Below are 16229 nucleotides of genomic sequence, written 5' to 3' on the forward strand. Positions count from 1 at the left end.
TAATTTGATTATCTAAGATTTCGGAGAGTCGGCAATTTTAAATTTGTAATTTTCCTGCGTGCAACGTAAATGCTTTTATTTACTTTTAGCACATGTACCTAGTAACATGTACCTCGGCATATTTAATTAGTTTTAACTTTCTATGTATATTTTATGAATTAGGTTGGATTTTAGCAAAAAAGTCCATGCCTCTAATGGAATGTGGTGTTGTAGGAACAGTTTGATGTGGTAGCTGAATAATATTTATATTTATCAAATTTGTATGCATTTTCTTATTACTTTCTGTGGCAATAGAAAACAACGTTTTTAGGTAAATTACCTCGTGTGAGCATGTACTTAGGTTTCTCCGAATGGTTTGAGCCGACGCTAAAGTGGTGAGTGGGTTAAAGTCCGCGCTGCACAATTTTGGTGTTGGTAAGGCTGAACAAATATCGATGTGAATATGGTCTGACGACTTCGACTTATCGATGTTACATCGACGTATCTTCCAGCTCTAACTCAAACCGAACTATTATTGCAATTATACCAAAAACCGTCGTACCCCCGCTTTTCCCAGCGCAAATCGTGAGAAGTCGGTGAAAATTAGCGAGGAGAAATCGCCGTACAGCTGAGGAGCAGGATTCCAGCGAGGATTTGAAGGCGCACACCTGGCGAAAGGTAAAGTGGCTCCACTGTTGTGGCCTGATATTTGCGTATATTATGTGGAAACTAGACGTCGGATGCTGGCCGACTGGCTGACTGGCTAGCAACAATATGGCTTTGGCTGCTGTACTCGCCGTGCTTTGGTCATTGCCGAAATATTCAGCGGAGCAGCCCCGAACTCTGGGTCTTGGTGGCTCCGAAAAAACCAGTCCCAAGTGCATCGTGGCCCCCGCCCCCATGCCCGACCCCTCATCTGCATCCACTTCACCAGCTTTCCGATCAGATGGCAACTGTTTGGCAGCAGGATTTCGCCTTCGTCTTACTTGTTTCAAGTCAGCCAGTCAGTCTTTGTTCGCTTTGGTTTGGTTTTGGTTTTGTTCCATTTACATATATGCCAATGCCAGGCTCGGGCGATATATCCAGTTTTTCACTTGGATATCTCGGTGTATATATGTATGCACATGCACGCGAGTGATGTGTGTGCGCTTGTGTGTGCGAGAGTGCGAGTGTGTGTGTGTGTGCGGTTGCTCATGGTCAATTTCTTTGCATTTTCAGTGTGAAACTCATGCGGTGCAGATCGAGTCGGTGCAGGAGCAGCGAAACCAAGTCCAAGTCCAACTCCACATCCACGTCCAATCCCACGTAGAAGCGTAGAGATCATCATGGAAACGGCGCTGGATGTACTCTCTAGAGCGGCGACCATGGTGCAAAACAATCCCAGCGGTAAGTGAACAAACCGATCCGACCCAGACATCCACACCAAAAACCCAAACTCGAGCCATTAACCAATTCCGTTTAAAAAGAGTCGACAATTTTTATGATTTCAACTTGGCCAACAACATGCCATGATGTACTCAACCCAACGGGGCAGTGGGGGTGGGGGTTACACACAGCTCTTTTATGGCTTTCACCTTTGAGCCAAGAAGACTCGGAAAGTATTTCAACAATGTGTCAGACACAGAAAGAAATCCCCAATGGTACGAACATCTAACATCTAAAACATTCAAGGGAATGTAAAGCAGTGATTCAAATGAGTAGTAGCTCCATACAAATTTAAAGTAGTTTCAGAATGGATCTAATCTGAATGTGAATGAGCTTTGGAAACTTTAAACTGATGTATCTAAGTTTCAAGCTTGACAAAATGACATTTATTGCTCAACAAAAACACGAGCTTATCACTATGTGAAACAATGTGTATCCATTGATATTAATTAAGTTTTGCATGAGAATTTAATCAGATTATTATTCACATGCATTGAATGCTCAATGTTTTGTAGTTACCTCCCAACAAATGCCGTTTAAATTCAATTGGGCTATACACAAATTGAAATGTGGATCCAAACTCAGCTGGCAAAGAATACGTGCCCTACCATTTCCTCTTTTTATCACATTGCACGCAAAGTGCAATTTGAGCTTTGAATTTCGATTGGCTTATGAGCTTAATTCCTCTCGGTGTATCCAGTCGCCGGCCTTCTGCGTGCTCCAGTCATGATTCACGATTGCAACAGTGCCCCTTTCCGGCTGACATCTTCTTCTTTGTAACCGCGATCCCCCACTCAGACAGTGTCTTCCGAAATTCTACCCACCCGGCGACATCGATGAGCGCGACAATGGACGCAGGCGGATTCCTTGCCGCGAACACTGTGCGAACGCATAAACACTCGACGAATCCGAGAAATGTTTTATTTTCGTACAAAAAAACGACAACAAAACATTCCAACAAAATGAGTTTGCGGCGCATTCCGATTCCGATTTTCATAAATGTGTCAAATGCCGCATTTTCGATGGCAGAGAGGCAGCCGAGCGAGGTTGGCATATGTGAAGTATCGTCGGCCACCGGACCCGGGGACCCCTTATCAATAATAGCCAGCCAGCCAGCCAGCTAGCCAGTCCGTCAGCCAGTCGTTTTCGTAGTGCCACTGCGGCTGACGAGCACGAATTGTCGAGTGGATGTGGCTGTGGAAGGGGCAGTCGCTCGTTCATTCGCTCGTAGTGCATATTTCTGTACTGGCGACATATCTTTTATATATTTGCAATTTGCATTCTCTGCCCACCATGCGACACACCATAGCACACCATAGCACACCACCCAGTGCGACAAACAAGCGACTCGGGCGACCGCGTGACATGCCAAAGAAATGGCCGGCAGAGAGTGCCGTATAGTGGTGTATGGCATTCAGTGCGCTGGATCGCAAATATGTGTATAATTGTTAAACAAAAAGACAATTTGATTGGGCATGCTCTTCGGGTAATTGCACAATTTATAGGGGGGCGGCGATAAGCGCACAACCCTCTGTTTGGGCTGTGATTTCGCCCCCCATTTGCCATTGATAACATGCAAATCATGCCTGGCCAGCAATGGAATTCCGATAATAGCTGCCCCAATTAATGTTTATGTTTGCCTCAATTTCAGTTTCAGTTTTTATTATTTTCTGTTGCTGTTTCTGTTTATTTACCCATTGGGGGACGGCTTTATCAGCCATAATTCTGAATATTTGACAAATTCCACAGCCGATATATATGCGTACAGCTGTCAACACTGCGAGCTGAATTTATGAGATAGCCCCCGATACAGAAAGAGAAATGGTTCCGATGTTCGAATAAATATCTGAAGAAGCCGCCACGCGATTCGTTAGCGATTCGTGTGCGATTTTTGGCAATGACCAATTGGCCAGCAATTGAGTTCTCAGTGCAGCGGGCTTGAAATCAAATTCCGGCAGTTAGACCTTTTTCGTCTCTTGTGATTTAGCGAAGATGAGCGACTTGATTGATCGGCAGCAGCCAAAATGCAAAATGTCGTTAACCTGCGCATGATTAATGGAAATTTGTCATAATCGAGCGAGGCACTCGGATTCTGGATCTTCATAAATCAACGGCGTAGAAAAGCGGGTCGATCGGGCCGTTAATTAAGGGGCCCTTCCATTGTTTGCCGAGGAGCCAACTCTATGGCCAGGCCATAATTAATAAACAAATAGTTACACAAATTGTGGCCTGCCATCCAGCCAGCCTGGGCACAAAAGAAAAATTGTGGCAATTTCGAGCGCGGCTGGCCGGGCACAGCTGGAGATGGACACCAACCGTTGGCGATGTGAGCATGGTGCTGGGGACGGCTCATCAGGTAATTTACATGGCCTTTCAATTCTCCGTTTTAGCCAGTGCCAGGCCAGTGCCAGTGCCAACTCTGTGGGCCAACACTCTCTTCCTTTTACTGGCAATGGCCAAACGGTGCGCATAATTGCCGCAAATCTCGACCATAGGAAAATCCAGCAGGCAAACCAGTTTGGGTTTGTTATTGCCATGGGATGGGATTGGATTGGATTGGCTCCGTTTGGTTTGGCTTGCTCCGCTGATGGGCTTCGGGATGGGGATGGGGATGGGAATGGAGCTGGGAGATTTGGATGGGGATGGGGACACAGATTGGGACTAGAGCACTACCTTTCTTTTTACTGCTGCTGCTGCTGCTGCTTGAGATGTTGCTTTTGCTGCTACTGCCGAGTCGCGAGCGACTGCTATTTATTTATTTAAACATAACATTTGCCTATTTGCCATAAATTTTCACTCTGCGCGACTTTTGCCAGCCACTCTGCACAGGAAGAGGTGGCAGATGCAGCGGCAGAATCAACTTGCTGCGGACAATATCGAAATGAAAGTTGTCTCGCAAACCGCCGCACTATTCTGCCCATCTATCTATCCATCTATCTATCTATTTCTATATATTTATATGTATATATCTATATCGGAAACTGGATTCATAGATCGCTGTTCGATTTGAAATTCGGCAAAAATGTATTGAGATTTTTCTCACGCTTGATTTACCACCGGATGATATTTTATAATGACAACTATATTTATGTTATTGTTAGTTTGTCTATTTGCCATCGTCGCCTGTTGTTCTTGTTATTGGGCCGCATTGTTTTTGTTGCTGTTCTGGGCAATCGAAAACCAGTTTCTCCTCAAATCGCGCGCACGCTCGAGTTTTATTTAAATTTTGAACTGGTTTGCCGCTGATTTGTGTTGTCTCCGCTGCGTATATATTATGTACCCACTAGATATATACATATATTAGATTGTTAGATTTCACAAACTGGGGCTGCGGTTGAGATATAAACATAATTTGTCTTGTTGGTTCGGTATCGACAAGTTCTGGAAATTGCCGGCCACCTCAGTCCCATCAGCCACCTCAGCCACCTCAACCCATTCCAGTTCATCTGTGTGTCATCAACATCATGATTATCATATATGCGATCCATGGAGCAGATCTCCCATCAAGAAGTCAGATCTCGGTGACTTCCGCACTACACTGACCCAAATTGACAGGCAAGGGATCTCATGTTTCTGTGCCGATTTCCAAACAACACAAATTTCAATTAGCAAAGCATTTTCCGGAGTTTTATTTCTGTTTGGGTTCTGTTTTCCTCACAGTTTCGAATCAATGGGGCAATATTAAATTGCTGCTTAGCTGGTCATTCAGCAAGAAGCTTTGCAAATTTGGCTTTGAGTAACCTGTCTTTGGGCGGAGTGGGCAATAAGTAATGTCCAAGATGACGGATGGTATTCTAGACAAGTTTGCGTAACTTTTTTGCCTAACTATTTATTTGCTGTACTTTGCCCTTTGAGTACGATATTTACCTTTATGTTATCAATTAAACCATTAAAAGCATTAGTTAGCAACATGCCAAGCAGGCCTGTATTATTTAATGCACACAACGAATTTCTAAGAAATGCGAGTATATATAACTATATTTATTGTTTGGCTCAAGGGAGTCATCATTAGAGGCAGAACATCAACTAAATTAGTTGGGGGATTTCCATTCGACTTCTGTAAGCTTGCCCACTCTGCTCATCCAGTTTTTGCTGCTCCTTACATTACTTTGCTCTGGTCTACGATGTTTGGATTTCGGTAATTTGTTGCCATTGTTTTGGGCCAACCGGCCGGAGTGGAGTCTTCTGCCCCAAAGTCTGTTGGATCCCCCGTTTGTTGTCATTGTTTTCTGCTTTTTTTTTTCCATTTTGTTTGCAGTGCCTTAGTTTTTTGTTTCGTTTTTGCCATGATTGCCATTCGATTGACCTCGTTGCGCATGCGTGCGCTTGTTTCACGCTACACTACAAATTTTCGCGCACAACAAGCGGCTGGGATGATGAGTAAGCGCCAAAGCCAAGCCAGAGCCAAAAGCACAGCCTAAGCCGGAGTCGGAGCCAGAGCCTAGGAGCACTCAATCCATTACTCAGCCAGTCAATGGTATTAGCTGATTTCTGTACGCTACATTTTGCGATTTTTCGTTGTTTCTATTTTCGTTGCCCCCACTGGTGGTTTAACAGCTGAAAATTGCACATTTTGTGACTTGGATTAGCAAACGAGCGACGGGCGATGGTGAAAGATGGAGAAAAGGAAACCCATAAGCGGAGAAACATCGATGGATCGACCGATCGACCGATCGATCGATTGGTTGGCGGATGGAGGTTGGTGTGTGGTGGATGGTGGATGGTGGATGGCGCGAGATCAACAGCTGAGCTTGTGCAAGTCGGTTCGGGGCAGGCCAACTCGGGCCATATGATCAGCAGCCATGTGCAAGAGTCGACTCCTCCTGTCCAGCTCAGCTCAGCTCTGCTCCAATCCACTCCACTCCACTCCACTTCACTGTACTCCACTTTGCTCTGCCTCATTCGCCGCGTCGATGTTGCCGCTTTTGTTGCTGCTGCTGGCGTTGTTGCAGTAGCAATATTCATGGGGCAACAACAGTAGTGGTTGTACTACAAATCGGGCGTAAAATTTCATGGGCCTGCTATTGAATTAGAAACGAGTTTCTGTTGCTATTGGTTTCTGCTTTCTGACGCGCTGCTGCTGCTGCTGCTGCTGCTTCTGTGCCGTTTTCTTGCCGCCAAGTTGCAGTTGCAGTTGCAGCAATGGTAACTGCTGTTGCTGCTGCTGCTGCTGCTGTTTGGACGGGCTGATAGGCCGAGGGACGGACGGGCCGTGGCCTGAACTAAGCCAAACGGAGTCGAGCCAAGCCCAAAGCAGCCGCAAACATGTAGTACCGTCGACCCATTGTGTGCCTCCAATAACAAACGCAAACAGCGCGGCGAACATCTTGGCTATGTGATGAGCTTTGTCCTGCAGCTATTTGCATTGATTTCCGCCGGCAACTGCAGTTCTCAGTTGGGCAAATTTGGCGTAATTGAAGTTGATTGATTGTAGGTCACTGTCATGTTTTAGTACCTTTCTCAGCATAAAAGGCAAATTAAAATGTGGCAGACTTATCGTTAGCTCTTATCAAGTACGTCGTCTCATTCATTATGATTTTCAGCAAAAGTATATAGTTTTTCCTCGTATATTATTATTTTTGTATTATTCATTGTAGTCTTGTTATATAAACATTCATTTACACATTCCTGACTTTAAGTAATACGTGCTTTAAGTACCCGAAATCGCTTGCTCCGCAATTCAAACTATTTCCTTTGGATTCCTAAATCATTATAAAATAGTTTTTATCGGGACTGTGTATGTTTTTGGGTGCCACATAAATTTTTTGTTAATCATTCTTTAAACATTTTTTTTAAGAATAAGCGGAAGTGATTATCCCTAAAATATAAGCTGTTCGGTATAAAATGTTTGGGGCTTAAAAAAATATATTTTTTTAGCGCGGTAATCAGTTTTACAGTCCTTATTTGGACACAGTTAAAGCATTTTTTCTATGTTTTTTTAAACCTTTAATTTAAAATTGCCTTGTGGGCAATTAACGCAGTAATCAGTTTTACAGTCCTTATTTGGACACAGTTAAAGCAATTTTTCTATGTTCTTTTAAACCTTTAATTTTAAATTGCCTTTGGGCACAAATTAAACGTACTTTGTGCCATTTTGTGGAATAGTTTGTTTTTAGATTTCTAGAAAAGATCTATCCCCTGGGGCATTTTATTCATACTTGTATTGAAAGAATTGAGCTATGATCCTTTTTTGAAACGGGAGAACAATTATTTTGGCTAATAGTAGGGATTCTGGGTATTCTATTGTCGGTGTGGCTCGGGCAAACCCTCATTTTTCTGGTTGGTTGTCATTTTTGCAAGTCCGCTTGCAAGCGGTGGAACGTAGGTAGTTTTGCACGCAGATACAAACGTTGCTGGATTTACGCTGGTTTGCGGCAAAACTCTGGGTAAACATTATAATGAGCCCAATGCAGTGACCGGGCCCAAAACAAAAGAGCGTTGCAGACAACATGAAAGAACGCCCACACCATGTGCTGCTTGGACCCGACCCGACTGGCCCTACCCAAAATCGCAGTTCACAGCCCAGGCACAGCAGACTCCGGCAAGAGTTCGCGCGGACTGTGGCCAATTCCCAATTGCTGCCATTTCGTTACCCTTTTGCCCAATTTGCCAAGCATCAATGGGGCAACGGAGCAACGGGGCGTGGCGGCCACATCCTACGGACGGATGTACTCGTACAGACTGGACCCCTTTCCCTGCCTGTCTTTATTGTATACTGTTGTACTTTTTCAATTACCAAATCACCGAAAGCAAGCAGAGATCCGAAATCCGTTGAGAACTCCAGCGCAGGAGAGGGCCAACCCAGTCCGGCCAGGCCAACCAGAGTCGAAACGGAAATTGGTAAGAGGAGAAATAAACGAAAAACAACAAGGGACGACAAGGGACGACAACTGGCGCAAGTGCAAATGGCTCTGAAAGAGAAGAAACAAAAAGAAAAAGCCCCCAACTCTACAGATCCGTTCCCCACCCCCCGTTTCTTCAGAGGCCCCAAGACCCGTGGAGACTTTGCAGCCCAGCGAGCGAGCAAAAGACGAAGAAAAGACTCGGCCGCGGCTTCGGAGCTTCGAAAGCCCCCATAATCATAATAGCACAGCAAGCCCCAGTCGCAATCTTCAAGTCGCCGTTCGCCGACGATCAGTTTGAGTTTGGCCGTGGAAGCCGCCAGTTCGGTGTCGCGTTGCTCAGTTGCTCGGTTGTTCGGTTCCTCAGTTGCACAGTTGCCAAGTTCCTAATGCTATATAGCTGCTATAGCTACTGATACCTGGCTATTCGTACCACGATTTGTGGCGTGGAACGTGCGTCCAGATCGGTTCGTGAGTGCCGCCCCGTTCCGTTTGGTTCCGTTCCGTTCGTCGGTCTCTGAAAGCGAAAACTGGCGCTCAAGTTCAGTCAGCGATTTGTCGATTTCTATGCAAATCATTACTCGGAAAAGAAACACATATAACCCAGAGACAGAGTTGGAGACAGAGCCGCCATAACAACAAAAGACGGCAAAAGCCAGAAAAAAGAGCGTGCTATTTTTATTTTGCTAAATGTCGACTCGAGGCTCACGTCGCCGGAGCAGAGCCAAAGTCTCCGTTTCAACTGGCGGGAGACTGTAACCCGAGTCGCGGTTCGCGCAAAACAGAAAAATATATAAAAAAACAAAATCGCAGAAGAAAAAAACCAAGAGACAAACAGAAACAGATTGTATCTGTATCTATAGTCGCGACTTGCGGCTCGTTTTGTGTGCGCACATTCGTGTATCTGTATCTGCCGCCGAGCGCAAAAAGTAATCATAAACTGGAAGGGAAAGAAAAACAAATAAATAATAAAGGAAAAAGAAAAAGAAAAAGAAAGAGTGCCGCTTCTCAGCATCCGCGGAGCACTTCAACTGATACCGATTGATAGATACCGCCCCCGACTTGTGATTTGTGAATCAGCTGAGTCGGCTTTTCGGCTGCGGCTGCCTTGTGAGAGGATCGATCCCCCCAGAGATTGGGATCGAGCAGAAGGAAGTGGATCAACTAATTGAGCATACATCAAGTTCACGTAGAATGGCCCTCCGCTTGGATTATCGTTGCCTACTGGATGCCTTCGAGGACTACTACTACCACAATTACTACCACAAGGAAATCCAGCGCTTGGTCGCCGAAACCGCTGGAGCCACAGCAGCATCTCCCGCTTCATCCGCCTCCTCGACGGCCTCCACCTCATCCGCATCCGCATCCTGCTCGAGTGGACCCTCCACTTCCGCCAGTTCGCCCGGTTCGTTGGCCCAGGTGGCTGCTGCCCGAGCGGCCGCTGCCCTGGCGGACCAACAAGCGCTGGCCAGCAGCCAGAGGGCCATGTTCTACAACGTCCAGCATCCTCAGCAGCTGGAGCAGCTGCATGCGTTGCAGGCGGAGTCCGGCAATCAGCAGCAGCATCCGCAGGCGAGCGCCGATCCCAACGCCTCCTCCATGGCCAACAGCCTGCTCTGGCAGCCCTGGCGAGATCTCCAGCAGGCGGCCGCCATGCATCACCAGCTCTACAGGCAGCAGCAGCAGCAGCAGTTGCAGTTGCACTCAGGTTCGTTCCTCAGGGCGACTTCAAAGAAATCGACCAGCGAAAATCCCCCGACTGACTGACCTCTGACTGAAAGGTTGAATCTGTCACAAACTGGTGATCTTGAAACTTGCTTACATAAGGCCACAATGGCAGGTGACAGTTTGTTTCTATTCTTTCGTTGCCTCCGCGTTTCGGATTCGCAGTTTCTATAATTTCCCTTATCATAACGCCTAATTTGTTCCACTGTGCATGTTGTTCTTCTAGAAAGTGGTGTCTTGAAGTTCAGGGCACTATAATATTATAGTCACACTGTCGGCAAATGGTACGCTTCAGTTTTGAGTAAATAATTATCAGAATTATGGGTAACAAATGCTTACCAATAACTTTGCACTTAAATGCAGTTGTACTTCACGACTACAAGTTGAATAAGGTAACACCTTTTCAAAGTCTTATCAGTTTTGGAATACATGTCAGTTTGAACTTCGTTAATGAGAACATTAAGAAATATCTGAAGATGTTTTATTACAGCCTTAAATATTTTAATAAGTACAAGCATATAAAAGCGGCAAAGTTCTTAGCATATTACCAAAAGTTTCCATTGACAGGCAGTTATTCTCGCCGGTTTTCTAGAAATCTTATTACAACAAACTCTTTGATGATAGCTTTTAAGCCAAACAAATAAGTTGTCGATGCAGAGAGAACATGGTTTCCAAATCTGTTTGCAGACCAGAGTTTTAAAATGTTACAAAAAGTTACTTGTAAAAACTTCTTGAGATGACTCATTGAACTAAACACGTTTGGTTCTAGGCTACAATATAATGGGCCTGGAATTGTCTTAGTAGAGCCGCGAAGACCACGTTGTTGCACCTGCTGCTCACGTGGAGGCTACACTCATTCGCCTGATCGGTGCTGAAGTTCAATGGATCGGCGAACGTGCCTTTCCTTTGGCCACTGGGCCACGATAAGCACTCGCCCACTGCGCTGATGAATGGGATATCGGAAGCGATTCGCTAAGCCTGGGCTTATCAGTCAGTGGGCGGCGTGCGGCCAGGACGTGGACGTGAACGTGATGACGATGACGATGGGATTGGGGCTCAGACTGAGATTGGCAACGGCAGCGAACGCAATCGGTCACGCCGGCTGCAAGAGCGTATCGATGGCGTCTCCACTCGGCTTGTGCCAACTGGAAAATTGGTAATGAAATTGGCAACACTTTTACTGCGCTCCCCCGTCGCCATCGATTGGCTTCGGGCTCGAATTGGCAAACAAGCAGACAAACACACTCGCACTCCAGTTCCAACGCGTTAATTGGCGACATTGCACAAATCACACAAATGCTTTCAATTACATGGCGTCGCCAGGCAAACACAGCAATCACTGAAAAAAAAGAGCAGCCAGAGAAGAGCAGAAAATGAGCGCCTGTTTAAACATTAAACCTCCATAAAAAATACTGCCCGACGATGAGCTGGAACTGGGGGGCAGTGGAGCTTCTGTGCTTGGCTCGACCGACTCGGTGTTGCTTTGCTTTTGTTAATTTGTTGACATATTAAAACCAGATTTGCAATCAACTCGGCCAGCGGGTAATGCGGGCATAGCGGAAGGTCTGGCAGGGATCGGGGGCTTGGGGATGGGGATGGGGATCCGTGGTTACGGGCATGACTCACGAGCCGGCGCGAGAAAAAAATAAACGTAAAATATACAAATAATGAAAAACGCCTGCGACGGCGATGGCGATGGCGATGGCGGTGGCGGTGGCGGCGACGATGATGGAAAAATAAATATGTACACAAAGCGAAAAAGCTACAACAACCAGAGCAGCAACAACTTGTTTGCATAAGCCACAAAACGCTGTTCCCATTGCTATTGCTTTTGCTATTGCTATTGGTATTGCTATTGCTATTGGTGTTGCTCTGCTGCCATTTGTAGTACAATCTTACGGTGTGTACAGGCCATATAAGCATGCAAGTCTGCTTGAGTTTTGTCACTCTCGCGCCGTCCCTGTCTTTCCGCCTCTGCCCCTCTCTTCCGCGAGTTCCCCCGGGTCGGAACCAGATTTTGGGATCTCACTGGGCCGGCTTTCAAATCGCCAGCCAGCTGATATATCACCTCGGCGATGAAGAAGTTGAGATTGGCCCACCGTTGCCGGAAATTGTGAAATGTCTCGCCTGAAATAATGGTTCGATTTTTTTTTGTATAATAATAATGTGCCTGATTGTTATGGGCAAACTTTATAAAATACTTTGGCTTTGTTAACGTCTACCATTACTAATTGAAGTGTCTACTATTTGCACAAAATCACTGCCTTTATTGCCGAAACGGTCAGCATTTTACTTTCCACGCAATTGCTTTCCACAAATCATATCATAGTGAAGAATCATCATATCGTATATATACTTATACGAATTATAGGCATGGGGCAATGCTAGGATAACAGATGAAGATAACCTGATGACAAAGCCTTAAACAGAAGCATATACGTTGGTTTCTTAATTATTCAGCTTTGCGGTTGTTCTTTATAGCCTATTCAAGTTGTTCTTGATTGCCTCAATTCGTTTTACAAATGCCGAAACCAGGTTTCTACCTCTAAATCGTGTGATTTTCGTCTCCGCAGTACAAGGGATCTTATCTACAGATATCCCACGAATGTCCCTCGCTTATATCATCGCTATAACCCCGTTTCGAGCTCCCTTTGCGAACTCCCCCAATTCGGAATCAGATTGCCATTCAATCGACTTCCCCTTCATCGCCAATTAGCCGATACAGAAATGATTAAAACGCTGGCAGCAGAACAAATAAACAATGCCAAGAGGATGCTGAAAATGCGGTGGCGGCGAAGGTGAGATAGGGAGCAACAGACCACAATCCGCAAAAGAGGGGGAGCCCCAAAAAGAAAGCTTCATGTTCCATGCTCCATGCTCCATCGTTGTCGTTGTCGTCTTCGTTGTTGTTGCCGTCGTCGTTGTCGTTGTCGTTGTTTTTGCTGTCGAACCGCCGATCCCCCAACAGACGGCGACGTCCGACGACCGGAAATGTGCAATAAAATTTGAATGTTTCTTTATTATTATCATCATCCCCATCATCATCCGCTTGAGCCCAAGCCCAAGCCCAAGTTCGCTCCCAGCCTCCGTGTTTGTTGGTTTTTAATGCCTCTTGGCCTGCAACTCCAACTCTACTGCCTCTGCCTCCCCCTCCGCCTGCTTGTCATCCTCTGCGCCCAGTGCTCCACTCGGAGCAGACCAGTTTCTTGGCTCCTCTTACTGATGCTCCTCTGCCTCTTCGGTTTGGTTGGACTCGCAGAAGAAGTAATATATGGCAGTCCCGCAGTGACGTTGCCAAAAACAGGACAACGCTCCCGCCTGCTCCTCCAGCCCCTCCAGCTCCTCCGCCAACGCCAACCGCCTCCATCCCAGCCATCCAGCCAGCCAGCCATTCATTCATTCATTCATGCCTGGGTTCCTGGGACTGCAGCTTCTCCTCCTCCCATCGGGCTGCTCTCTGCGCTGCTCGAAATGTGCAGAAGTCGCCCGACTGGTTTGCCTGCCCCTTCGATATCGGCCGAGAAACTGGGTTCTGGGACCTGGCTTCCCGCTGCCAGCCTTTTGCTTTATTTATAAACTTGGTTTCCTGGCAAGCTGCAGCAGCTACACTGAGCGCCTGGAGCGGATGGATCTTTCATCCCGACGGGATGCCCACGCTCAGGGTTGGCCGCTTCCCACGCCGGCAGCTCGGTCAACCGCCCATTGGCAGGCCAGGCACGTTCCTGCGTTTCGCTCAGTGTAGGCCAGGCCCAGACTTTTATGCGCACATACACAAACACACGGGCGAACTCGAAAAAGAGCGTAGAGCAAACGAGTTTTCGTAACCAATTTTGTTTGTGCCTTGGAGTTTCGATTGTATGCTTTCTGTTGTTATTATTTATTTGCTCGAGTGTGTGTGCCGTTTTTTATTTTTATTCATTTTTTCTTTTGCTGATGACGGCTACGTCTTCTTGTGCATAATTTCTGTGCTGCCTTAAACTCTTCCTGCTGCCCGCCGCTGTGTGCCGCTTCTTTGCGGCGACTTTGCAGCTTTTGGCAGAGGTTCATTCAAAAAAACGAAAGACTTAGGCAACAAACTTGCAGGAGGGAGCGGGCGGAGGGCAGAGAATTGGATATATAGAGGCAGGCAGGCGATCGGGTGAAGGAGAACCTTTGCAGAGGCAGCCTCGCCTCGATTCCATCTGATTCATTACGCCCACTCATCGACCGCATAATCGAAGCCAAGACGACGGACACGTAAACCGCACCGAGCATTGGTGAATCGCTAGCCAGACAAAACCCAAATCAACCGCAAAGCCACAGCAAATTTATGGGTTTTAATTGAAATTCGATTTTTGTTTATTATATGGACATGGACTATTACTATTCAGAGGGCTAGCCAAAAAGATGGCCACAAACAGATAACTCGTTTTCCTGAAAACCGTTTTTGACGCTTGTCGTTTCGTTTTTTCTCCTTGCAGAGATGCGTGCGACGTCCAAGGTGCTGACCACCACCAAGTGGCGACGCGAGCGGCGTCAGCGGAGTGCCGGATACCAGCCGCACGAGGCAGGCAACGGCGACAGGGAGCGGGAGAGGGAGCGGGAGCGGGATCGGGATCGGGATCGAGAGGATCGCGACATGGACGGTGACAGTCCCATTGACATGTCGGTGGCAACGGGAGCGCTCAAGCAGAGAGCCTCACCACCGCCTCCCTATCGCGAACCCTTGCCTGGAACCAACTACGCGGCCAACAGCCGACCCAGCGTCATCACCCAGGCTCCACCCAAGCGAGAACCACCGGAGCAGGCCCACTCTACAGGTGAGAGGTCATATGCACATTAGTTCAAAGAGTATACTAACCTGCTTTGGTTTGCCTTGCAGATATGGCGATGTGCGACATTGACGAGCACTTCCGACGCTCACTGGGCGAGAACTATGCTGCCCTGTTCGCCAAGAAGTCGCCAACGCCCACGCCAACACCTACGCCCTCGCCAAGTGGTACACCCAAGCAGCAGGTTTCGCCGCTGGCCTACGGACCGCCTTCATCAACCAGCACAGTGGCATCGCTACACTACCAGCAGCATCGCTCGCCGCTGGCCAAGCCGGCATTGGTCATTCTGGAGCCAGAAACGCTGCAGCCGGAACTGCCGCCGCCGCAGGAGGAACCGCTTCCCCTGTCGCTAGCACTGCATCGCACCCAAACGCCGCCATCGCCGCCACCCTCGGCCACGGGATCGGCACCGGCGCTACCCACGGCCGTCAGCCAGGTGATGGAGGCAGCTGTGGCGGCCAGGCGAATCCTGGACACGCCCCACCACACGCCGCCGAGATACAACACGCCACCGCCGCCGCCGCCGGCTTATGGGATAGCCGGAACCACCGTTGTGGCGCCGACATTGACACCGACACCGACTCCAACTCCGAATCCGAATCAGACGCCGTCGCAGATTCCCACGCCCACGCCCAGCATGCCGGCCATCATTCGGGTGAAGGCTGAGCCAGGACTGGCGGCCGTGGCTGCCTCCTCGACGCAGACGCCGCCCGCTTCGCCCACCTCGTCCACGAATATCTCGATATTCACCAAGACTGAAGCCTCGGTGGACGACCACTTTGCCAAGGCGCTTGGCGAAACCTGGAAAAAGCTGCAGGGCGGGCACAAGGAGTAGAGGAGGAGCCAGCAGCGAGCAAACCACCAACCCACCCGCACATGACCCGGTCCCGATCCCGACCCCGATCCTAATTCCCAACACCACCCAACACAACGCAACCCAAAAGCAACCCCTGATCCTCAACGATCCAACTCAAGAGCTGTTTTTATTATAAATATTTCAAACTACACAATTAACGTTTAAAGATCTCATGCTGATGTGAACGGAAATTCTTCAACTGCGAGTGTATTACAAGTTTCTGATATAATGATTTTATTGAATATTGATAACGGTTAGCGCGCGGATATCTATGATAATATACATATACATATATATATGGATAAATGTGTATGACAAAGTGTATACGTACAAGTGACAAAATTTTGTATTCTTAACGCTTAGTTGGTAGAGACTAATCCTTAATAATATACCTATTAAACATAAGTGAACAATCCTACAAATTCTGTATTTTCATTCAACAAAAGTGCGCAACTTTGGCGCAAAAATGCAGATTTTGAATATTCAAATGACTGTTAGGCGGCTAGCAGAGCGATAACAGCACGCGCCTAACAGCACACTGTGCGCGGCGGCCAGTGTGCCCACACCACTGACAGCGCACGGAACGGCGAC

General features: G+C 47.4%; 1 protein-coding gene across 2 annotated transcripts; it reads left to right on the top strand.

The window, feature by feature from the left end:
- The first annotated feature begins 158 nt into the window (after positions 1-158).
- LOC6545562 (arginine-glutamic acid dipeptide repeats protein) lies at positions 159-16056 on the top strand. 2 transcript variants are annotated; one of them, XM_015158463.2, is made up of 4 exons: positions 159-657; positions 1198-1365; positions 14432-14770; positions 14833-16056. In XM_015158463.2, the coding sequence occupies exons 2-4, from the start codon at positions 1305-1307 to the stop codon at positions 15615-15617; spliced, it is 1185 nt and encodes a 394-aa protein (XP_015013949.1). In that variant the 5' UTR covers positions 159-657; positions 1198-1304; the 3' UTR covers positions 15618-16056. The 2 variants fall into 2 exon arrangements, with proteins under 2 accessions (XP_015013949.1, XP_001972666.1); XM_001972630.3 differs by lacking the exons at positions 159-657; positions 1198-1365 and adding an exon at positions 8503-9954.
- The last annotated feature ends 173 nt before the right edge of the window (positions 16057-16229 follow it).

This window comes from Drosophila erecta, unplaced genomic scaffold, assembly GCF_003286155.1.
Source record: "Drosophila erecta strain 14021-0224.00,06,07 unplaced genomic scaffold, DereRS2 tig00000021-arrow-pilon, whole genome shotgun sequence".
Taxonomy (NCBI): domain Eukaryota; kingdom Metazoa; phylum Arthropoda; class Insecta; order Diptera; family Drosophilidae; genus Drosophila; species Drosophila erecta.